This window comes from Mesoplodon mirus (assembly GCF_964341445.2).
Source record: "Mesoplodon mirus genome assembly, chromosome: 14".
Taxonomy (NCBI): Eukaryota; Metazoa; Chordata; class Mammalia; order Artiodactyla; family Ziphiidae; genus Mesoplodon; species Mesoplodon mirus.
In genome coordinates, this window is record NC_138990.1 from 35,848,921 (window position 1) to 35,873,496 (window position 24,576).

Sequence of the window (24,576 nt, forward strand, 5' to 3'; positions counted from 1 at the left end):
GAGATCTAGCATTTGTGTGTTCGTTGCCTACCTATAGAAAGAGGGCAAACAGCAGTTTTTAAATAAACACCAAAAAGTTATCCAGTGCAACAGGTTGAACTAATGAAAGGTATGAACTAATGAACCTAATGAAAGGTATCAGGGGAATTCCCTGGGTGGTCCAGTGGTTAGGGCTCAGCGCTTTCACTGCTGTGGGCCTGCGGTTCAATCCCTGGTTGGGGAACTAAGATCCCCGCAAGCTGCATGGCAGAGCCAAAAAAAGTTAAAAATTTAAATCAAAAAAAAAAAAGGTATCAGAAGAACGATGCTATAGAAGTTCAGAAAAGGCAACGAAGGCCGGAGGGTCTAGAGGGGCTTCCTGGAGGAAGTGGAGTGTATCCTGGGTCTTTAACAACAGATAGAATTCGAATCAAGTGGAGAGGGTTTGGTGAGAGCCTTTCAAGTAGGGGGAAGTGGGGTGAGCAAAGACAGAGGCAGAAATATCTAGTTGAAAGCGCAGGCAGCTGACTAGAACCCAAGTCCAGAAAGAGTGTGGGTCAATAAAGTGGAAATAATAGGTTGAGGACCTACCTGGAGGTCCAGTCTCATTTGTTCATTCATTGATTCATTCCTTCATTCAACAGGTGCCTCTCTGTGGAAAGCCCTGCCCTGTAAGCAGAGCCTATTGCAACCTGAATGAATACACAGTGTCCAGGGAATTAGCACTGTGTCACATTCAAAAGAAACACAAATACTGAAGATATCTTGCAGGAGTTATATTGTATAATATCCATCAAGACGCATCAGGCAGAGATGCAATTAAAACCCTCCTCTGGGAAGCCTAGGCCTCCTGTGTCTCCCAAAGTTAAATGACCTCAAAGCAAGCCTGCATCCCCTGCCTGCACCCGCTTCTTCTCTCACCTCATCTCCCGCTCCACAGCCACCTTCAGCCACACTGGCCTTGCTGTTTCTGAACACACCAGACACACATCCTCTTCAAGCACTTGGCAAGGGCTATTCCCTCTCCTTGGAAGAGGGAACAGCCCTCCTCTACCAGATATTTGCCTCTCTCCCTCATCTCCAAGTTTTTGCTCAAATGTCGTCTTCTCTCTGAAGCCTACCCTGACCGCTCAGTTTAAATTTGTAACCACCTTCCCTGATCTCCAGCCCTCCAGATCTCCCTTACCCACTCTACATTCTTTTCATAACGCTTGTCATTACCCAAAATGCTATATAATTTATATGTTATTACCTCTGTTTATTGTCTGTCCCCTTTCACTTTCACTCTGCTCTGCTAGAACAAAGTGCTCTCCTGTATACATACAGATGCTAAAATGGAAAAGAGTCAGCTTTCCACCTGTGTAAGGGAAAATCCAGATCTTCCCTACAATGTATTTCTTCCCTGGGAGTCTCCTCCACTTCGTACACAAAGCTCTTCACTTCTGACACTTCTGGTCACCAAGTGTGTGGAGGTTTTCCCCACACCAACAAGTTCTTGGACAACTGCTGATGTCCAAGAATTCAGCCCAGTTCTGGCACTATCTAACTGGAGATCGTATCAATCCTACAAGTTAAGGGCTCAGTCCCAAAAGACTAACCCCACCTCATAGACACACACACTTCAGATGCCAGTCAGAAAACTGCTTCTGACCAACTGGCTATAGACTGGAGATTCCAAAGGCCCCTCTCCTTGGGTTCAATTAACTTGCTAGATAGAGCAGCTCACAAAACTCCAGGAAACACGTTTCTTGCTAAAGGATATGATAAAGGATACAGATGAACAGCCAGATGACGAGATACAGAGGGTGAGGTCTGGGAGTGTCCTGAGCACAGGAGCTTCTGTCCCCGTGGAGGTGGGGTGCGTCATCCTCCCAGTGTGGACAAATTCACCGGTCTGGAGCTCTCAGAAGCCCCTACCGGTGGGATTTGTATGGAAGATTCCTCATGAATGTGTGATCAATTATCAATTCCATTTCCAGTCCTCTCCCCTCTCTGAAAGATGGGTGGGGGAACTAAAAATTCAAAGCTTCTAATCATTGCTTGGTCTCTCTGGTGACCAGTCACCATCCGGGAGCCCAGTTACAGTCAGCTCATTAGAACAAGAGATGCTCCTAGTATCCTCACCACTTAAGAAATTACAAGGGGGGCTTCTCTGGTGGTGAAGTGGTTGAGGGTCCGCCTGCCGATGCAGGGGACACGGGTTCGTGCCCCGGTCCAGGAAGATCCCACATGCCGCGGAGTGGCTGGGCCCGTGAGCCATGGCCGCTGAGCCTGCGCGTCCGGAGCCTGTGCTCTGCAACGGGAGAGGCCACAACAGTGAGAGGCCCGCGTACCGCAAAAAAAAAAAAAGAGAGAGAGAGAAATTACAAGGGTTTTAGGAGCTCTGTGCCGGGAACCAGGGGCAGAGACCAATATATATCTTTTTCCTTTCATCTCGCAGATGCTATATCCATCCCTGCCAAATCCCCAGAGTTGATAACAGTGCTTGGCACAGAGCAGAGGCCAAATATATATTATTGGTTGAATAAATGAAAAACTCCCCCCAGAACCTTTTTTACACATTGTCTCCCCCAAGTACTTCTCTTCTCAGCAGCTGTGTCTTTTTATCAAATCTTCAAATGCAAACACCAGACGTCTCCTCTCCCCACCCCACTCGGGCTGGCAAGTTGCAGAGCCTCAGGGCGCACTTCTTACATCACGTGCTGCCGAAGGTGAAGGAGTAGGAACACCGTTCACTGGGAGGGAACACAGTGTCGGGGGTGGACCCTGGAACATACGGGGCCTCCACAGCGCCCCCTGCCGTTTCTGTGCGCCTCGTCTCCTCAGCTCTTCTCCCTAGCTCATCCTTTCTCGGATAGAAATTGAGATTGTGTTCTACTTCGTTCATTTTCTTCTCTACCTCCACCTGATGGACACAAGCATAGCCGGGAGGTAACAGGCCAAGCTGACAAAGGATGCTCCCTTCTTAGACTGTATTCGCGGGAGACCACCACAAGTGCATTACCAAGAATTTTTTTTTCTTTCACCATCATCCCGCTGTGTTCTTTGCTTTATCCATCCTCACCCTTACCCCATTCATCATAGTTTGCACACCAGAACAGGAAACATAAAGCCACGCCTGGCTGACCTCTAAGGAGGGGCTTGTATTCTGAAGAAACAAAAGCACAGGCAGAAACAGGACTATTTGGAAAGTGACTGGACATTTAACTTGGAGCAATTCCTGGAAGGAAGATTCTGCTACCGGAGGTGCTTGGAGCAGATAGACAGATTATAAAGTCTTCGTCACCACCATTTAAAATCCAGAGTATTCCTGGGAGGAGAAGAATGTGAGGTGACCAGTAATACGGAAGAAGGTGGTAAGAATACGTATGTCCTGAGAAGTGCTCCAGATGGAGACCATCAGGCACTGGGGTTGGAAAGAAAAGGCAGAGACGTGATCAAAGCGCAAATCAAAGTTCACCTGAGTCAAAGGAGGAGTGATTTAAGATGGGTTGGGTGACTGAAGCCAAATAGCTAATGGATCTTATTTACAGTCACTAATTAGCTGTCCAAATGGAGACACTTTTGAACTTCTCGCTCTCTCTTTTTTTTTTTTGGCCGTGCTGCGCGACATGCAGGATCTGTTCCCTGATCAGGGATCAAACCCGTGCCCCCTGCAATGGAAATGTGGAGTCTCAACCACTGGACCGCCAGGAAAGTCCCTGAGACACTTTTGAAAATGAAAAGGGATGATTTTAATAATTATGCCAGGAAAACAGGCATGAAATAGGACTGTCCTGGACAAACCAAGATGATGGTCACACTGACCGTAAACAGGAGAGTGGCTGATTTAATGAAGAGACCTCGGGCAGTTCATAAGGACAGCAAGACTCTTCATCGTCACCCTCTTCTTCCTCCCTCGTACGCACAGTGACAGCTGTCGCTGGGTCTGCCCAGGCCTTTTGCTCTTGGAGAACTGCTCCAACCGCCTCTTCCTTCCCTCAGCCAGGAAATTCTCGTGGGGCTGCCGGTCCCCAAACTCTGCCTCCTTGATCCATGTCTGCCCCCTCAGAGGGCCCCATTCCCCTGACTTCAAGCATTGGGCAGAGAATTCTTCCCTGCAATTTATATATTTATTTATTTTAAAGATTTAAGTGGTGGAAAAAAGCACCTTTCCTTTTTGGATCACTAAGTTTGAAGAACACAGATTGGCAGCTGTCAACAGCCATCGTACTCACAATGGAGGGAAAGGCTGTCTGCATGGTCAGAGAATGAAACCAACACGCAGAGGAAAACCAGAGAGCGGGAGACTTCATTTGCTATCAACATGCCTGAAACAAGTGACATCTGCGTGCTTCCATCCTCCCAGGTAAGCAAGCGAGTACAGTCACCTTAAGCTAATTTGAGTTGAGTTGCAATGCCTTGAAACCACTTCTCTCTTGCCACTTCTACCAGTGGATTTTGCAGATTTACCTAATTTAGAGTCTGTAATGTATGGCTGTCTGCAGTGTGGCTTCCGAGTTGAGTTATTAGTTAATAATACATTGACAGTATTATTAATTCATACACTGAGAGTATTCATGGCTTACAGAGCCCTTTCATCCTCACAGCCACTGCTGATGTGAATAAACAGAAGCTCTGGGGTGAGATTCAGATCCCCATTTCACAGGTAAGGGAACGAAAACTCAGAAAACTTCAAGGTCACAACAGTCTCAAAATTCAAACACAGTTCTCCAGGTCTTGGTCATGCACTCCTTCCTTCACACCACAGCACATCACAGGGAGCATTTAGATGGTGGAAAGTGGAAATGAACTGTCTTGGATGACCAGAAGTTCCAACATGTGAGATGGGAGTACTACCAACCTGTTCTCTCAGCGGTAGGGGGTATTAAATATGTCACAGATACGAGTTCGGTTGCCATGTATTACCGTGGTCATCTAACCAACTTCTTAATTTAGCTGAAGGTCCCAGTCTGGTTTAAAGATAATTTAAATCACAAATAAGTCATTCTAAAAGGAAAAATTATGTTTTCCAAATAACCAAAACAAATGGTAACTCTGTGAGCTACTTAAGGAAATAAGATTGAAATAAAAATTGAGAGGATTCCAAAATAGGCATAATAATAATAATGGCTACAATAATGGCTCCAAGCACTGTGCCAGGTACTTTGTTATACCTTTTCACTGCAAGGGAAGGGTTAATATCCGTACAAATGAGGAAACTCAGGCTCTGAGTCATTGTCACCCAAACAAGTTTACACACAGGTAATAGTGGATCCAGAATCGAAACACTGTTTTGTCTAATGTTCAAATTATTAATAGAGAAGGTATTGTGATATATCCCTTTTAAAGAGAAGTAACTGATGTTTGTATAAGCCTCTGATGAGGGTAAGGAAAAAAAAAAGATAGAAAATGTCCCCATTTCTTTCTATCCTCACAGCGTATTGAGTATGCCTCAACTGAACTAAAATATAATTCTCCTCCACTTTGCTGATGGCCATAGACATTTCTACCTTAGAACCAGACAAAAATTACTTATCAACATCTCACATAAAAGAATCATTTTTATCCTCTTAATTCTTCCAAGTAGAGCTATCATTAAGTGATAGGTTCAGTAGAAGCTTAGCAGATTAACTCCCATCAGCTAAAAAGCCCATGACTCCAGAAGCCATTAATGATTCTGCATTTAACCCTTTACATTTCTGCCTATTAGAGACCTCTGAGATTAGTTCATCATATGAAGTTGCTTCCATTTAAATTTGAAATTGTATAGCAAAATTGAATTTGGACATTTAAATGCTGCCTGTTATAGATGTCATACATCTGTACTTGATTGAATGGTAAACTATGTATTGAATGGTAGCTCTTTATGAAGAGAATGAATTTTCATCGTAATAATAAAATGCTTTGCAGAGCAACCCAAGGCATTCTATTTCCTCCAGAAAGCCTGAAGAATCCCAGTCAATCCTTCTATAAATATTCTAATACTGCCATAATATGTCTTGGCAGACAAATAAACGTTGTAAAGTTCAAGCATGGTATTAGCTAAGAAGAAACCGCCAGCCCCTTGCTTAAAGTTCATTTACTCTAATTCACTGCCCAATTCACACAGGCCCCTTTCCCCCATTTTCCTCACTCACAAATCATATGGAACAACAAACTGGGGAATAGCCTTACCAGAGGCATATGCAGTGACAGATGCAAAAATGAGCAGCAAGTGTAAGAAGTGAGCAAAAAAAATAGTAAAAAAAAAAAAAAAAAAGGTAAATTAATCAACCATTGACTTATTACTAAGAATAGCTCTTTTGTCTGGTTTAAAAACAAAGGTAAGTGATCTGTAATGTGCTTGGAAGCATCAAAAAGTAAGATGAATTAATGGATAGATCGGATGAATAAATGGAAAGAGACATCATAAAACAAGTGTGGAGGACTTCCCTGGTGGCGCAGTGGTTGAGAGTCCGCCTGCCGATGCAGGGGACACAGGTTCGTGCCCCGGTCCGGGAGGATCCCACATGCCGCGGAGCAGCTGGGCCCGTGAGCCGTGGACGCTGAGCCTGCGCGTCCGGAGCCTGTGCTCCGCAACGGGAGAGGCCACAGCAGTGAGAGGCCTGCGTACCGCAAAAAAAAGAAAGAAAAAAAACAAGTGTGAAAAAATACGAATGATAGAATCTCAGTGGTGGGTACATGAGTGTCCACTGTAAAATTCTTTCAACTTTGCTATATGTGAAAACTTTCATAATAAAATTTTGGGAAAAAATGTAAATCTATAATTTTCGATAGCACAATCAAGGGATATGGGAGAGAGAGTCCAATAAATAGTGTGATAAAATCCTTTCTGATTTGGGAGCGGGACAGAGATTCTAAATAACTGCAAATTTTGATAGAAAAATATACTGTTAATTATATATTTTCTTTGAAAGAAAGAAACATAACACATAGCTTCCAAACCATAGAATAGAATTTTAAAAATAAAGAAAACTATCCCTTTGAGACAGGAAAGGACAGAGTAAATAAGCAAACATAAACGAGGTAAAGCGAAAATTCTCCCATTGGAATAAGATGGTACAATAATCATTAAGCTAACACAAAACCACACACTCACATACACATAAAAACGCACTTCACACACACACACAATACTCTCTTCCAACCTCGCCTTGTCCCATAAAGAGTAATTTCAGAAGTTTGGAATATAATTTCTTCCCTACTCCTTTAATCAGTCATTACCTCTTCCAATATTGCCTGGACACCATTCTCTTTAGATGTATGTTGCACTTTACATCTTTGTGGGTGTCTGTGTTGTGTATTCAGTATCATTTCTTCATCTCTCTCAGTTCACTCGTTCACTTCTCTGTTTAGTCTATATTTAACCTTTCCACCAAGGTCTTCATAATCAATTATATATCTTATTTCTACAAGTTCTTTTTAAAATTCAAGTATGCCGGTCATTTTGTTAGTTGATTATTTCTTACTTATGTTTCAATTCCTACTTTTAGAAATACATCAAACATAATTCATATTCTCTACCTGATATTTCTAACACCTGAAGCCTTTAAGGATTTTCTTTTCCTGCTGAGTCTTGCTCATGGTGGCTTATTTCCTTAGGTAGTGTGTGTGTGTGTGTGTGTGTGTGTGTGTGTGTGTGTGAGAAAGAGAGAGAGATTGTTCACTCATGTGCTTTGGAATACAATCTGTGAGCAATTTTTGAGGCCTGGGTTAGAGGGTGCCTTCCCCCTGAGAAGACTTGCCTTCACTTTTGCAAAGGCACGTGCGAGACTTGGGTCCAGTTTAAGAATCTATATTTCAGGTATTACAAATAATGTGAATTTAGCCCCCGGACTTACAAGAGGGTCAGGCTGTGGTCACAAATTCTCAAAAGACACCTTTATATCCACTCATATTCCAGGCTGGGCAGACGAGTTTATCTGCTGTAGGACTGTGTCTTATGAGATGTATTTTTAATTGCATAGCTCTTCATGGGTCCTACCTTTATGCAAGGGGATCAGTGATCCAACTTCCCTCCTTTCACAGGCCCAAGGCTTTAATCCCTGTCCCCTACCCCATCCCACCCACCTCTATGTCAGCCCTGAAATCAGAGCTCCATCCCTAATGTGTCCCTAAAGCACCCGGCGACTTCACTGCTTGCTTCTTCCATGTATTCTCCTGCCTATTGCCAGGACTCTGGGTTTCCTTTACTTTCTGACAAACTCATCCATTCATTTTAAAAGTTAAGTATTTGTTTTTATAGTTTAGCAAGCACTCTTGGTGTTTTTATATTTTAGCAAGCGCTCTTGGTGTTTGTTCGTTTGCCTGAAATAAAACACTCTCAACCTCACAGAGGGAAACACAAAGGGCAAGGCATTCTCCCCAGCTTTGCCAAAAACAACTACACAGCTCACAGGCACACAGACCACAGACAGCAGATCAACAATGGCTCTAGGGGGAGGTGACTGGCAGTATCCAAAAGGAATGGACTCATTTGCCCACATGTTTAAGATGCCTCTGGGTCTCCCTGGAAGTATTTGGTAGGGGATCTTACAAATGATGAAGGGTCCCGTGTCACCAACCAGGCACAAAACCAGTGAAATTACAGCGTTTCATGTTCCAATGATGACTACCATTCATGTCCACAGACTGTGGACACCTAGGGAGTCTCAAATAACACCGATAATTCAAAACTTCAAAAGGCAACTATAATACCAAAATGTTGTAATTCTTTGTGGACAGGGACAATGGCTTTTTAATCCAGCTGTAAACCCAGCTTGAAGGAACGCTCTGAATACATTTTTATTGACTTCATGAATTATTCATGGTTATGTAACTGTTACCCATTAACCCTTTTTGCTTAAAAGAGAGATTGTAACTTTCAGAAATCATTTCTTTTCTCCAGCAAATAATACAGGCTCAAGGAAAATTTCTCTCAATAAATAAACCGCTTATGAGCTATGATTTTTTCTTTTTCTCTTTTACTACGGTTGTAGCAAAATTATGGTCAAGTCCTTCAGTTTATCCTTGAGTTGCCTGCAATGGAAACCTACAATGGAAATATTAACCTAGAGAACAAGGATTCAATGAAGCTGATGAGGAATCAATCATGAGTTTTTGTGGTTTTTTTGCAGTACGCAGGCCTCTCACTGCTGTGGCCTCTCCCGTTGCGGAGCACAGGCTCCAGATGCGCAGGCTTAGCGGCCATGGCTCACAGGCCCAGCCGCTCCATGGCATGTGGGATCTTCCCGGACCGGGGCATGAACCTGTGTCCCCTGCATCAGCAGGCGGACTCTCAACCACTGCACCACCAGGGAAGCCCACTAAGGCCTTTTTTCCTCTCTCATCTCCTCCAGTTCAACTCTTCCCGCCTCCCCCCACCTCAGTCAAATCCAAAGAGCCATCAAACAGGGACATTTAATGATATTTTTCTTACCTGTCATTTCCAGTCGGACATTCTTTGTCCTGGTTCAAGTTTCAGTTATATCTTATGTGTATGGCTGAAAGCCTGTGATGGAGCCTACACAAATCTATGCTTCACAAAATCACCAGAAAGAGTTACATAAAATAAAAATCTGGTCACATCACTGTCTTGCTTAAAATCTGCTTTACCCACAACAGAGGTTCTCAGACTGTAGTCCCCCAATCAGCAGCAGCATCATCACCTGGAAACTTGTGAGAAAAGCAAATGATAGGTTTAACCCTAGACCTACTGAATCAGAAACTCTGGGGAGGAGGGGCTCACATCTTCATGTTAACAAATCCTCCAGGTGAGGGCACTCTGAGGTTGAAAGCCACACATCTACCAGATTAAACCAATCTTCTTAATCTGACATACACAATCATCCCTGATCTAGTCCAGGTCCGAACACTTCTGCCTTATTTCTATCCATTGTATGACTTGAACTTGACATCTGAAAAATGGAGAAATATTTGTTATTTCCAGGTGTGGAAGCCCATCCCCAAAATTGTCCTCCAATGGTCCCAGCCTCCTTGCATTCATGCCTTGTGTATTTCCCTCCACGTGGAATAGGGTTGATCTCTAATCAGTGGGATATTGTGGTAATGAAGGCATGAGGCCCAAGGGCAAGGGGATATGGAATGGGCAGTGGAAGAAGGTAATTACAAATACCAGCTACCACCACATGACCAGTTGTGGACTACAATTATCATGAGTATTTCTTCCTTATTTTGTTATGAACGTGTGATTCATATCCATACATATATGGATATATTTACACACACACGACAGATAGCTTCATTTCCTGCCCTTTTTAAAATCCCTTTATCGTGCAACATAAGATGTATTTATTTTATGTCATAGTATTTAAGTATTGATAACCTTGCATCATGGTATTCAAGTTACAAGGTATCAACAAGAGTAAACAGCATGCAAGGATGTTGCATCCTCCTCTGGAGAAAGGGTTAGTGAGTTTTCAGATGTACACAGGATAGTTGTATCATGTTAGGTAGAAGTATGACCTCGTTATTATCTTCATTTAGAGATTAAGGGTGGTTTAAGGAGATGCCAAGTTGACAAGAGCTGGATTTGTGATGGTTAATTTTATGTGTTAACTTGTCTGGGTAAAGTTGGGCCTCATCCAATCAGTTGAAGGCCTTGATAGAACAAAAGGCTGACCTCCAACAAGCAAGAGGAAACTGCCAGCAGACAGCCTTTGGATTTGAACTACATTATCAGCAACTCCTGGTTCTCCAGTCTGACAGCCCACCCTGTAGATTTTGACCTTGTCAACCTCCATAATGGCATGAGCCAATTTCTTAAAATAAATCTCTTTCTCTACATATACACATCCTATTGGTTTTGTTTCTCTGGAGAACTATGACTAATACATGGTCACACCAAGTTATACCCTGTCCCACGTGCTTTTCTTACAATGAAATGTTGACATTCCCCCTTTAAGTGGTGGAATCTATGATCCCCTTTAACCTAGCAGACCTTTGTAACTGCCTCAATTAGTAGAAAGAGGAGGAAGTGACACTGCTTGACCTCTGAAGCTTGGTCATTAAAGACCACAGGGTCCTTGGGATGCTGCTTTTGGAATACAACCACCATGTTGTGAGAAAGCCCAGGCCACATGGAGAGGCCACAGCTGGCCAACAGCCCCAGCTAGGGTTTCTGTGTCATGAGCATCAGTGTGTCACGTGAGTGAAGGAACCTTCAAATGATTCTAACCTCTAGCCTTCAAGTCTTTCAGCTGAGGTGCTAGTTACTGAGGAACAGAGATAAGCCCTTCCTGCTGTGCCCTGTGCAGGGTCCTCACTCCCAGAATCTACAAGCATAATAAATGAAGCTTTTATGCCACTACATTTTGAGGTAATTTTTTATGCAGTCATAGTAACTGGAACATGACTATTCAGAGAGACACTTGAAGCAGCCTTTACGAATTCCCAGTCTCGCTATTATAACATCAGGGGAAACTATATGACCAGGCAGAATAAATTTCCACCATATTCAGGATTATTTTCTCCAGGCATTTTGAAGAATTTTTTTTATGTTGATATATTTTATTAATTTATTCAGTAAATATTTACAGAATCCCTCTTTGCACTAGGTGCTACATTAGGGGATTAGGAGATCACAGCGTTTGCTTTCATGTTGCTTATGAGCTATATCTGAAAGGATTTAAGAAGATCTATATGAGTGACTATAACACAAAACATGGCAATTTGGGATCATAATATAACAGAGACCATACAAAGATTGAAGGAAAATGGATGGTATTGATTTCCTAAAGGAAACTGCTTTCTACCCAGACTGTGAATTTCTTTCTAAGGGTTCTGAGCATGTAGAAGGGATTGGGGAGTGCAAATGTGTCGCATAAGCTCTGTGCATGTTTTCTGTTTAACCTAGGCTAAATAAACTCAAACTGAAATTTTTCCTATAGGTCTTTGTATTAAGAGAACCTGAAAATCAAAGAGGATATTCTTTTCAAATGTAGTTTTGTAAAATACAAAAAATTGGAGCAAGTAATTTTTCTGATGGCCCTCTTTTTTCTGTTACGACTTCACCAAAGGATACAGAGCTGCAACAAAGGGAACTCAAAGTATATGCCTCAGAGCAATTAAATAGCCTGTTAGATAATCTCTCTCAAATATGAGCTATTTTCAATACACTTTGGGTGCTGTCCTATCTATCTATAATCTATCAATCATTTAGCTATATGCCTGATGTACCTGGAATAAGAACAGCAAAGCTGTCATTAACTGTGAAGATTTGGAGAATGGACTTTGCCCAGAATGTCTCTTACCCATCAACATGGACTTTGCCGACTGGAGTAACATATACATAGAACCTATATTTGTCTTGGAAAAAAGATCTTTGGATTTTCCCTGGCAATTGCATAATTGTTATTTGAACTTCATAATTCTATTATGAAGGCAACTGAAAAAAAATATGTCAGGCTTATGATAATGACTGATTGTTTCAGCTATTAAGAACAAACAAACAGAAATACAAAACCAGAACTCCAGACCAAAATGTTCCGTTTGGCCCTGTGGAACATTGAATTCCACAGGAAGATGGATTTATCTTCTCCCTGGGTCTGTCAAAATGAATAAATCATTTTGAAGAATTCTTGACCACCCTTTTTATCAACCCCCTCCTTCTTTAAATACAGCAAGTGGTCTTGTTTCAGTCTGCTTCAGATAAAATTCACAGACCTTGGGGATTTCCCTGGTGGTCCAGTGGTTAGGATGCGTCATTCTCACTGCCGAGGACCCAAGTTCGATCCCTGGTCAGGGAACTAAAATCTGACAAGCCATGTGGTGTGGCCAAAAAAAGTAAAAAAAAAAAAAAAAAAAAAAAAAAAAAAAAAAATCACAGACCTTGTTAACAAGTGATCAGTTTCACAGATAGGAAGGAAGTGCAGTAAAACAAGGACCCGGGAGAGAGGCTGAGAAAGCAAGCCTGCACCCTAGGTGCAGGTGCAAAATGTGTCTCTTTTGCAGGTAATGGAACTCAGGGGTCCTGGCAGATTCTGGGCAGCTGGATTCAGGACATCTGTCTGGTGCAGAGCCTGTTCTTCAACACCCACAACCTCCAGGCCGTGTTCTCCTGCTCAGACTCTAAGTGTGGAGCCATTTCCCCACGAGCCATCGGCGTCGCTGGCAGGAGCTGATCAGCACAGGAGCTGGCGGGCAGGGGGGTCGGAGTGGTGTTCGTGCCTGCAGGCCACTCAGCACCCAGCCATAAATCATGTCCCTGCCTGGCTTGCTTATGACGAGACCGACACAGTTAGTAAGATCTCTTTTTCTGTGTTACAGCCCCCCTGAAACTCATCCGAGTTGTCCTTTGTCTTCTGCTTCCCATATATCTGGAGTGATGGACTTTGTGGCCACTTCTTCAGGGGATAGAAAATTATAGGTCTCCGGATTTATGTCCATTTGCTGGCTCTCTCTGGTCCCTGTACCATAAGGTGAACACTGGGGCAGCGAGAATGATGTTGCATTCTAATAGATCTGGACCTGTTTCTGACAGCTTATTTTGACAAAAGCATAAAATTCAATGATTGTTGCTCAGCTCAGAAGCTGTAGGAAATTCAGAGGGAAAAAAGAGGATGTTTAAACATGAGCCTTCGCTGTCTCCAAACTGCTTTCTGAGTCAGGTAAACTGTGAAAAACAGGGTAGACTAAGCCAACAAACTTAATGACAACAATGGCTGGTCCGGAAGGAACATGATTTACCCCAGAGGATGAACAGGCTTTTTCCTGATGTTGAGGGATTGCCACCTGCTACTTGAACAAATAAGGGGTCTGTTAGGGAAGCAGGGGGGTGTGGAAGGCAACCTCTGAGCTGGTCCCTAAATGATCCTCATCCACTGGTCCTCATGCCTTTGTGTGTGTCTCATGCCTGTGAACAGGCCTCTGTGACCAATGAAATATGGCAGAAGTGGCAGTGTGACTTTGATGGCTAGGCTGTAAAAGATATCACTCGCTCTGCTTTGTTTACTAGGATCGCTGGTTTCGGTGGCAAAGGGGGGTGGTGTAGGGGGCGCCAGCAACCATCTCATGAGAACATTCAAGCTGCCCTAGAAGAGGTCCAAGTGGAGGACAGAGGCCTCCTGCTAATTGCCACGCAGTCATAAGAGCCAGTGGCCTTTACGAGCTGATCTTTCCCCTCCCCCACCCCGCCCCTGCCCCTAGACTTCAGATGATTGCAAACCTGGCTAGCAGCTTGACTACAACAGCAAGAATGGCTCTGAGTGGACATGCCCAGCCAAGCTGCTCCTGAATTCCTGCTCCACAGAAGTGTGAGCGATAATAAATGTTCACTGTTTTAAGTCACTAGATTTTTGGGGTCACTGTTCTGTAGCAATAGATAACTAATGGAGGGGTATATAAATTAGGATTAGGTTTGGTCATTTGGGAGAGAAAACCCAAAACAAAGAAGATAGATGTTTATTTCTCTCTCATGTAAGAAATCTAGAGTCACAGTTCTGGCTGGTACAGTGTTCCTTGGTGCCAGGGACTCAGCTACTTGTCTCGTATTGTTCTGCCATCCTCAGTACATGGCTTTCTTCTCATGGTCCAGTATGGCTGCTCAAACCCCAGCCATTGCATCCCTATTCCAGCAAGAGGAAGGAGCAAGAGCAAGAAGGATGCACCAACTCCATTAAGGGCACTTCTGTTTATATGCCACTGGCCAGAACACAGGCATACGGCCCCGCTACCAGGGTGGTTAGGAAGTGGAGTCTTTTTTTTTTTTTTTTTTTGCGGTACATGGGCCTCTCACTGTTGTGGCCTCTCCCTTTGTGGAGCACAGGCTCCAGACACGCAGGCCCAGCGGCCATGGCTCACAGGCCCAGCTGCTCCGTGGCATGTGGGATCTTCCCGGACCGGGGCACGAACCCGTGTCCCCTGCATCGGCAGGCGGACTCTCAACCACTACGCCACCAGGGAAACCCAGGAAGTGGAGTCTTTATTCTGGGAAGCCATACATCTGGCTTAAAGTCAGAAATTTAAGGAAAAAGAGAAATAAACATTGGGGCAAACTAGCAGTATCTGTTAGCTGGGGATTGGCCTTAAGCAGGATTTGCTGCAAGTTGCTAGCTTAGCTGAATCAGAATAATAATTAGGAGTTTGCCAAGAAGAGAGGTGTGGTATACTACAGATGGCAGCACACTCTTTGCCATTCCTTGCATCAAGAGGTAGAGCCTGTTTCCACTCCTCATGAATCTGGGCTGTGCTGATCATGTGACTTGTACTGACCAATAGAATCTGGCAGAAGTGACACTGGGCTACTTCCACAGCTGACTTGAGATATGCAGCCTCGGCTTTCAATTTTGGGGCCCTATCCTCTTGAAACCCAGCTACCATGTAGGAAGTCTGTCTTCCCTGGGATTAATCCTGCTGTGAGAAGGTCCAAGTTGACCACGTGGAGAGAGCAAGGTGGTGTCCGGGAGCCCTACAGCACCACCCATGAGAGTGAAGTCTTTTCAGACCGTCCAGTCCAGCCCACCAGCTGAATGCAGCCGAGTGAATGACCCCAGGTCATGCCATGTGGAACAGAAGAACCAGCCAGGTAAGCCCTGCCCCAATTCCAGGCTCACAGAATCATGACCAATAAATTGGTCGTTGTATTCATTTGGGGGTATTACTCAGCAATAGATAAGTGAAACTAACAGGGAAAGGCTATTCTGGGGAGAGGAAACAGCATCGGAAATACACAGTGGTGAGAGGCAACCTGCTGTATGCAAGGAATTCTAATATTCTTTTTTTTTTTGGCCGTGCTGCACAGCACCCCAACCAGGGATCGAACACGTGCCCCCTCAAGTGGAAGCATGGAATCCTAACCACTCGTCTGCCAGGGAATCCCCAAGGAATTCTATATAGTTTGACATGCTGGAGGGTAAAATGATCCCAAGGGTACATGCTGGCAGGAAGCAGGAGGCCAGACTTGGAGGGTCTGGTGTGTGCCATCCTGAGGAAGACGGAATCAGGAGTCTTACCAACCAAGAGCTGTATCAAAGTGGAGAGGGTGTCCTGATGGAAGGTTGGCCACATCTGCTCACAGCAAGATTCAAGATCCAGAGCAGGTGATGCCAAGTTCTCTGTTCTCCTAAGACATAGATCTGAGGGCAAACTTCCTGGGGAGCCTTTGAGGAGGGATAAGTTGCAGTTACCTGTGTGGCATGATGAGTGGGTTTGTATTATCTATTGTGAGGAAGGATTTCTGGGGGGCCACGTAATGAAGATACTGCATTTTCTAATTGACTTCTTTTACATTAAAACAACTCTCTCTTGCTGCTTCCCTCTTGGTGGTGGCTGGATCCTTAGGAGCTATGAACGAGAGCCCAGAAGGAGCCAGGATAGGGACTGGGGAGTGTGGCTGGGTGCCAATGAAAGGACAAAGTAAACAACCTGATTTGAATTATATTCCCTAGGCTGGGTTCAGGCTCACTTCCTCCATTACATATGGCACATTTCATCTTCATTTTTGGTTGTGAGGAAATGACCATATATTCAAGGACTGTTTTTTTTTTAATTCAAGTGATTCTTTTTTTTTTTTTTTTGGCCATGCCACTTGGCATGTGGGATCTTAGTTCCCTGCCCAGGGATCGAATCTGTGCCCCCTGCAGTGGAAGCATGGCATCCTAACCACAGGACCGCCATTCCTCAAGGGTTGTTTTTGATGGTGCCTTCATGACTCAAGCCAAGGTCGCCTCCATCTTGAAGCCACGATAGGTTTCTTATTGCTCTATTCTAGAATATTTGAAAAAATTTTCTGAGTGATCCATTACACAAAATCTATACTGATGAATGTCTCATCTCCTTTCTTTTCTGTACCTGTTAGGTATGTGTTGGGTGGTGAGCCAGAGAGAATTAACAGTGGCTCAACTACGTAATGCATTCTCCAGCCACAAGAGGTCTTGAGGCAGACAGACCTGGGCTCACCACCATCATCAAGGATCCAATCTCCTCCTATTTTCTGCTTCAATAGCCTTAGCATGAAGCTTTCATCTTCAAGGCTCATCACTGCCTTTCCAGGTACAATGTCCATATTCCAGAGCACAAAGAGTATCTGCCAGTCAGATCTTTCCTTTTTTTTTTTTTTTTAAGGAAATCCTCTCTGTACTCTCAAGGGCCTGGGTATCTCAAGGACCTATTTCGTAGGTCTGACTTTGTAGCTGCAAATCTATCTGGTCTGCAGTGGCCTAGTAAGTACAGCTTACTTGAAAAGTCAGTACATAACACAATCTCTCTGGGTGTATGGATAATACAGCAAAATTCCACCATATGTGATTGGCTATGGGTTCAAAAGGTCCAATTACCCAACCCAATAAGATGCTGGGTTATTGTTTGTTTTTTTGTGGTTTTTTTTGCAGTACGTGGGCCTCTCACTGTTGTGGCCTCTCCCGTTGCGGAGCATAGGCTCCGGACGCGCAGGCTCAGCAGCCATGGCTCACGGGCCCAGCCGCTCCGCGGCATGTGGGATCCTCCCGGACCGGGGCACGGACCCGTGTCCCCTGCATCGGCAGGCGGACTCTCAAACACTGCGCCACCAGGGAAGCCCGATGCTGGGTTATTGTGAGGTTATAGAAATAAATGTCCAGGGAAAAGTGCCAGCTGGGATTTTTCCGTCCCTTTCAACCTTTACCGGGATCAACTGCAGTTTGGCGCCACCTAGTGGTGGTTGTCTTCCTACCTAATGATTTATGTAGGTGGGTTTCTGGAGCCAGGCAAGGATTCCAGGACTGTCTCCCGGATAGTATGTGCCCATTTAATCAGCCTGTTTTGGGCAGAGTGGACCAGCAGGATACTGGACTGGGGACACCCATCATTTATCTCTTGGTTGGATGAAGGGGTTGCCTACCACTTCTTTGCCTGGCCTTGTCCTACCTGCCAAAGAGGGGAGCCAATCACATTATATCCCAATTCACATTATTGAAGGTATTATTATATCTCTCGTATTGTATTTACTAAATAAGCTAAACTTGATAGTGAATGAGCAGAAAGCATTATCTGTTACCTTGAAACCCTCTCTAGAGACTGTTTCTTCCTCTGACCTAGATGGAGTCTCCAGCATCTTCCAGAGTTTTTCTAGTCACTCTCAGATAACAAAATGTTGCCTGGCTATTTTCATCACAGTTATAGTCTCATTTCTGTAATTAAACTATTGGGTCCAGTGTCATGATCGTAACTCACAACTTTAACCAAAATGACAGCTTCCTCACTCCCCAGTTTAGCAATGTGGTGAAGGATGCAGTCAATCTCTTTTCTGCTCTCCCCTCTACCATTAGCTGTTGTTTCTGACCCTTGGGGAGCTGTAAAATCTGGACATGGAGGAGACACACCTTTATTTGGCTGGTGCCTTTGTGATCTGAATCTGGCGCTCTCTGGCTCAATAATTCCCAAGGTCGATTTTTTTTTAGCTCAGGGGTACTTTTTGTTGGTTTCTTGGAGATTCTTCTGCTGGTATCCTCCAAATGCAACTTCCATGAAGCAGGTGATGTCTGTTCTCTGGTTCAAAGGTATGAATAAAACAGGGTCCTTTGAGGGTCTGTCTGCTGCATCATTTAGCTTCTCCAGGCAGCTTTCTTGGGCACATTCCCCCCCCTTTTTTTTTTGGCTGCGTGGTATGTGGGATCCCGACTAGGGATCGAACCTGCGCCCCCTGCATTGCAAGTGTGGAGTATTAACCGCTGGACCACCAGGGAAGTCCTGGGCATGTTCCCTTTGAAGAGAGCTTCAAGTCCACTCTCCACAGGTCCAGTTAGCCCTGGGCGGAAAAAGTCACCCGTTTCCCCACAGTTGTTGGAAAAGTGGTCTCCTCCTACAGCTGCCTTCTCTTTCCTCTGGCTCTTTTCCTGCCCTGCTGCCTTGGGGCCTTCTAGTCACAGCTTCTCATAGCATGCCTTCTGCTTCCCAAACTCCTGAGATCAAAAGTCCTCTGAGTAGTCCCCTGGAAAATGCTTTGTCCCTTGAAAGAGGAAAAATATGGCGTACGTGGCATATATTCAGAACTGCTACATTGCCTAACTCTCAGGGGGTATCATATATATTTATACAAAATATAATGAGAATATAGACTATAATGTGAATGGTGCCCCCTGGAGGTGCAAAGCTGCAGGCAGGCCTGACTGTATTGTCCTTGTTGGAACTTTAGGTGAATCCTATTACATGTAATAGTATAATAATAGAGCTAACACATATATTGTTACCACGTGCTGTGCACTGTTGAGGTGCTTTACCTATTTTATTCAAGCCTCATACCAATCCTTCAAGATAGGTACTATTATTCATGGTTCTTTCACAAATGAGTAAACTGAAGCCCAGACTTGTTCAACGTTACACAGCTAGCAAATGCCAGGGCTAGAATTCAAACGCAGGGGGTATGGCTCCAAAAGTTGTAGTTCTAAGTCCATCTAAAACATCTTGCCTGAGGGTTTGACTTTTCTCATGTCATTCTGGGGCAGGCTACACATTAGGTACAGCATGGACCCTGAAGTTAGGCAGATGTGGCTCAGATACCACGCTGCCATTCAGTAGCTATATGGCTTTAGATAAGTTACTTAATTTTCCTGAAACTTAGTATCTTCGTCTAAAGATGCTAATACAAGCTGACAGAGTTGTTGGCAGGATTAAACATTCGTTTACTTTTCCTATCTTTCTGCAAAGAGAAGAGTCAAACTGTAAGGACGTCAAATAAATGTAAAATTATCAATACTCTATCAAACACCGGGGAAGGGAGGGTGGGAGACCGAAATCAGTCGAAAGTATTTAGTAAATGACTGTTGGGTGCCAGGCGCTCACTAGCGCTGGTTTTCTGGGCGATGAATTCGGTCTCTCCAGGTCATTCACACACCACAAAGCCCTGCTTATATTTGAGAGGCAGCGGGGTCTGAGTGAGGCAGCAGAGATGGCACAGTTTTGCTGTCCGGTCATCCTGGGCCATTGTGTGACCCTCATCACGTAACGTCTGCTTCCTTGCATGTGGAAAAGTGCTCCTGATGACACATAGCATGCTCTACATAAAAGGTAACTGAGTACGTCTAATGATGACGGGTCCTGGCTACTTAGGAACAGCAAGGGGCAGCTGAACTGGGTCCGCGCCGTGGAGTCCGCGGCGGGTCTTTTCTTTAGCCGGAACAGTTCTTTTGGAGCTGGGTCCTTGCCGGGACTTGGAAAGCGGCACACTCGGGCCGGGTTGCGGGGGGGCCGGAAGCGCCGGCCGCTACCGCGCCGCGTGTCCTTTCGGAGGGAGGGAACGCGAGCTGAATCGCGGAGGACTGGGCGAAGATGGCGGCTTTCTCCGGTGCGTCTGCGGAGCTGGGGCTGGAGCGGGCGGCCCGATGCACGCCTCGGCCCTGGGCCGGCTGGAGGGGAGCCTTTGGGGCGGGGGCGCACAGGTGCCGCGCGGGACAGAAGGGAGCTGTCCAAAGCGGTCCCCTCGGTCCCCGCACTGCGGGCGGATCGGTGGCGGCGCGAGAGGCCCGATCGGTGCGCCTCGGTGTTGCAGGGAGAGCCTTTCCCTCCAGGTGCTGGCCGGGCCGGGCCTCCCCGTGCTCGCTCTCTTCTTTCTCTCTTTCCAGCCTCCCTTCACTCGGCTGTCCTGCCGGGACACCAGGGGCTGCGAGAACGATACGGCGGCGTTGCTGTGGCCGCTCTTGGAGCCCCGGCCTCTTGCTCTTTGACGTGGCAGTGGTGCTCAGGAGCCCTTTTCTCTCCGCGCCCGATAGGGGCTTGGCCTGGCCGAGAAGCAGCAGGGCGCGGGGAGGGGTCAGTTGGAAATGACCATCCTGCATCTAGTTTTCTTCAGGCCCTTCCAAAACTAAAATTTCCAGGCACAAACCTGATATTTATTTGTGGTTAAGCTCTATTATATCAACAGTAACGTTGAATATCTAAGCTAGAGGGAAAGCATTTTCGTCCGCGTACACACGAGCCCATCACAAATTTTGAAAATCGTTGTTTATTTGCTGATGGTATCATCAGCAAATAAAATTCCTTTATTCCAAACAGGAATTTTAGGTGGCTTACCTAACCCGACAGTTGTTTTTCTCTTTTCCTTTATCATCCTTCCTTTATACATCCAGTTTTACAAGTTGCAGTAAGCCTTATAGACTAAAAGTCGTACATTTATATAGCAATAAATGTATCAAATTAGGCCTGCTGTCTTTTAATATTGTTAATCTATTAAGATGACTTCAGATATAACACAGTATTGTACTTTCTTCATTTTTCTCCTATTAGAACGTTAGGAATTCCAAGGTTTTAGTCGTGAGAGAGGATTTCTGATTGTTTTAGTTACATTTCATAATAGGCAAGGGGAAATCTGCTCAGACTGGGAGCTGTTTTTGTTTCCCCAGCTCTCTCCTCAAACAAGATTTCAGAGCCAAGGTGTGTAGAGCAGTTCCAGGTTGTCATTTTATAGGTTCACTCCTTTGGGAGTCATGCACAGATTTCAGGAATATTAGAGTAAAGGACTAGAAGAGTCTGTGATGTGAAATAAAGACAAAAGTGGAATTGAGCATGAATATTCCTATTTTTCTTTTGAGTGTTAAAAATGTTCTGTTTAAAGAAAACATGATGGTTTCAAAGCAAACCTGCAGAAAACATGACCAGAATGGAACAAGAAATTGCCTGGAATTTGCTGAAAGCTGTCTGTGGTTGCTGCTTGCAATATAATAGTTTCACAGGCAGCTTCAGCTTGCAGTATTCTGTATGCAGCATATTGAAGACCATCACTCCCTTTTTTTAAGCAATTTGCGTTGTAGGAGAGAGAATACACCTAGACTTTAATGGGGGCAATTTTTAAAAAGGTCGGCTTGGATATACAACTTTTGATCTTGAGTAGTTTTTCAGTCTGTGGCTTTTCTGAAGAGATTTAGGGGTAGGAGAGCCTGCCTTTTTGAAAAAGATTTTTACACTTTCCCATGTCATCAGTGTTTATATTAACTCGTTTATTATACAAAATGTTAGTGTTGTATCTATTGTTAGTTGCTAGTATGTGTCTTCTCACCTGATGCAAAGAAAAAGCTACTCTTGCAGTGGATTGTAGTTTTATTTTATGCCTTTTCACAAATGATTATAAGAAATACAAATTTTCCAAATAGGTTATTTCTGGGGCTTGGGTATATTTGAGTGTTGTTCATTTTTTAATAGAAATATATACTTTTGTAAAGATAACTAATAAAAGCTACATTTTAAAAATGCAGACTTAAAAGAAAGATCACTTCTTATTTGGAAAGGAGATTTAAGTAATACAACTCACTATTCCGTGTGTACCCTCTACAGTTCATTTGAGAAGTGTTAAAATTTCAAAATCCAATTAGAAATAACCCAATCTGTTCATTTAGGATTCACTTTGATGTAAATTACTTAAACATGTGAACAATTAAGAACAGTAGTTCTTCAGCTGACATTTCCAGTTAACCCAAGTTCTCAGCAGCAGCCCCTCCCGTTTCTGTTTACCAGTTTTGATTATGACTGCCTATAAATGTGGGCTCTCCTTGCCTGTTCATTTTTCTCAGATCGCTGAGGGTATTCACATGGTCCTCAAAGAGTCAAGGCAAATGATTTCCACATTATCTCTAGGTGAAACAACCATGGTACCGGTGTAGAACTTTCCAACTCTGGCAGATTTTTCACCAGTCATAGGGAGGAAACACTCACTGGTGGATACTATGTACCAAGTGATAGCTATGTGCTGGATGCATTCATATGATTATCTGTAATCGTCCCATATTCCTTCAACATAAGCAATATTAGCTCCATTTTGTGTGAAGAAATAGGTTTATAGCTTGCCTAAGGTCACATTGCTAGTGAGAGCTTGAATTTGAACTCAAGTTTTTCTCCAAAATTTATACTCAAGAGATACTATGTAACTGAGCTATGCTTCAAACTTGTTTCCCCATTGAACAGTAATTTTAAGAGCAATATGATTTAAGTTTAGTATGTGTAGTTTTTAAAATTAATTTTTGTTTTCAGAGATGGGTGTTATGCCTGAAATTGCTCAAGCTGTGGAAGAGATGGATTGGCTGTAAGTACCTCCATCTTTAAAAGCTTAAATGTACCTGTGACAACAATGTTTTTCAATTTAAATAGTGGTTAGTGTTTTTATCACATATTTTTGGGCCCAGTTGGGTAAGTGAAATTGAGTTTTTTCCTGTGATTCTTTAAATCATAGTTTCCTTTCTAAACGTTGATGTATTTTTAGCTGAAAAAGATTGGTAGTGTTTACCAAATAAAATTCTCTTTTAGGTTTATAGTTTAACATGACTTAATTAGCTTGGGTGATTTTTTTCTAATTAACTAAAATTCTTCAAAATATGATTCTTTTAGTCTCCCAACTGATATCCAGGCTGAGTCCATCCCACTGATCCTAGGAGGAGGTGATGTCCTTATGGTATGTTTAAATGTGGTGAGGTCGTTGGAAGCTGGGGAAACACGATTCTGGGGCTGTTAATGACCCACTTTAAGAAATCCATAGGCTTAAAAATGGTATTTTCACCAAATTAATTTTATTTATTCACAAACATTTAAGCTACCTATGCTGCATTCAAAGTAATTAGGTAGAAGTTGTGGGGAACACAAAGGTGAATAAAATGCAGTCTTTGCCCTTCAGAAGCTTCAACCCAGTAACACAGTAAGACATGTACATGGATAAATGTCATACAAGGGAAAATGTGGCACCTGCCTGAGAGGTGCAAAGTATGAAAAGATTCAAGTAGGGTCCAGTTACCTTCCGCTTGAGGAATCATAAAGGACTCTGCTTGGAGGAGGTAGATTTTGGACAAGGGAAGATAAAGGAGAGATGTTCTCTAGGTGGAGAGATGCTCTCTAGGTGGAGAGATGCTCTCTAGGTGGAGAGCACATCAACAGAAACCGTGAATAGGAGAATGCAGGATATGATCCCAGAGTAATTCACTTCAATGGTAGCATAAAATACGTGTGTCTGGGGTGGAGAGTGTAACTTGAGATAAGATGAGACGCATACAGTGGGTCAGATGATTTGTGCCCTTTCTTAAGTGTCATGCTAAAGAATTTGGGTGTTTGTTGGCAGTGTGGATCATTGGAAATGTTTAACTAGGGATGCGTTGCACGGTTAGAATTGTGTTTTTATGAAGACTGATTTGATAGCAGCTTGTAGTGTAGCTCTAAGACATGAGATACTGGTAGGATACTTTTATAATAATCTAGGTTAGAATAATAAGGGTTTAGATTTGAATGGTAGCAATGGGAAAAGGAAAGGGAGAACAGATTCTTGAGGGAATGGAAGAGGAATGGCAAGATAGACAATAAAGTTGAATGAGGAAGTCTGAATAATCTGCAGACACTGGGGAAATAAAGGTAGCTTGTGAATTGTTAAAGATTTCTACATGGTGTCGCATTAATTTGATTTCCTTAACTGGCAACTTAAAACTTTTTTTCTCTTCTTCATTTAGGCTGCAGAAACGGGAAGTGGAAAAACTGGTGTAAGTAATAAACTTAAATTGACTTACTTTGTAAGAGTTGATTTTATTTTTCATGAATTTATTTTATTTATTTATTTTTGGCCACATTGGGTCTTCGTTGCTGCACGCGGGCTTTCTCTAGTTGCAGTGAGCGGGGGCTACTCTTTGTTGTGGTGCACGGGCTGCTCATTGCAGTGGCTTCTCTTGTTGCAGAGCA

At 43.7% G+C, this 24,576-nt stretch overlaps 1 protein-coding gene across 1 annotated transcript in view; it reads left to right on the top strand.

The window, feature by feature from the left end:
• The first annotated feature begins 20,113 nt into the window (after positions 1-20,113).
• Positions 20,114-24,576, top strand: part of DDX1 (DEAD-box helicase 1) — a 33,855-nt gene continuing 29,392 nt past the window's right edge. Inside the window, exons 1-4 of the mRNA XM_082642210.1 lie at positions 20,114-20,218; positions 22,894-22,945; positions 23,248-23,311; positions 24,351-24,380. Coding sequence (XP_082498336.1) covers positions 20,203-20,218; positions 22,894-22,945; positions 23,248-23,311; positions 24,351-24,380 — 162 coding nt within the window. The 5' untranslated portion in view covers positions 20,114-20,202. The remainder of the gene's footprint in view (positions 20,219-22,893; positions 22,946-23,247; positions 23,312-24,350; positions 24,381-24,576) is intronic.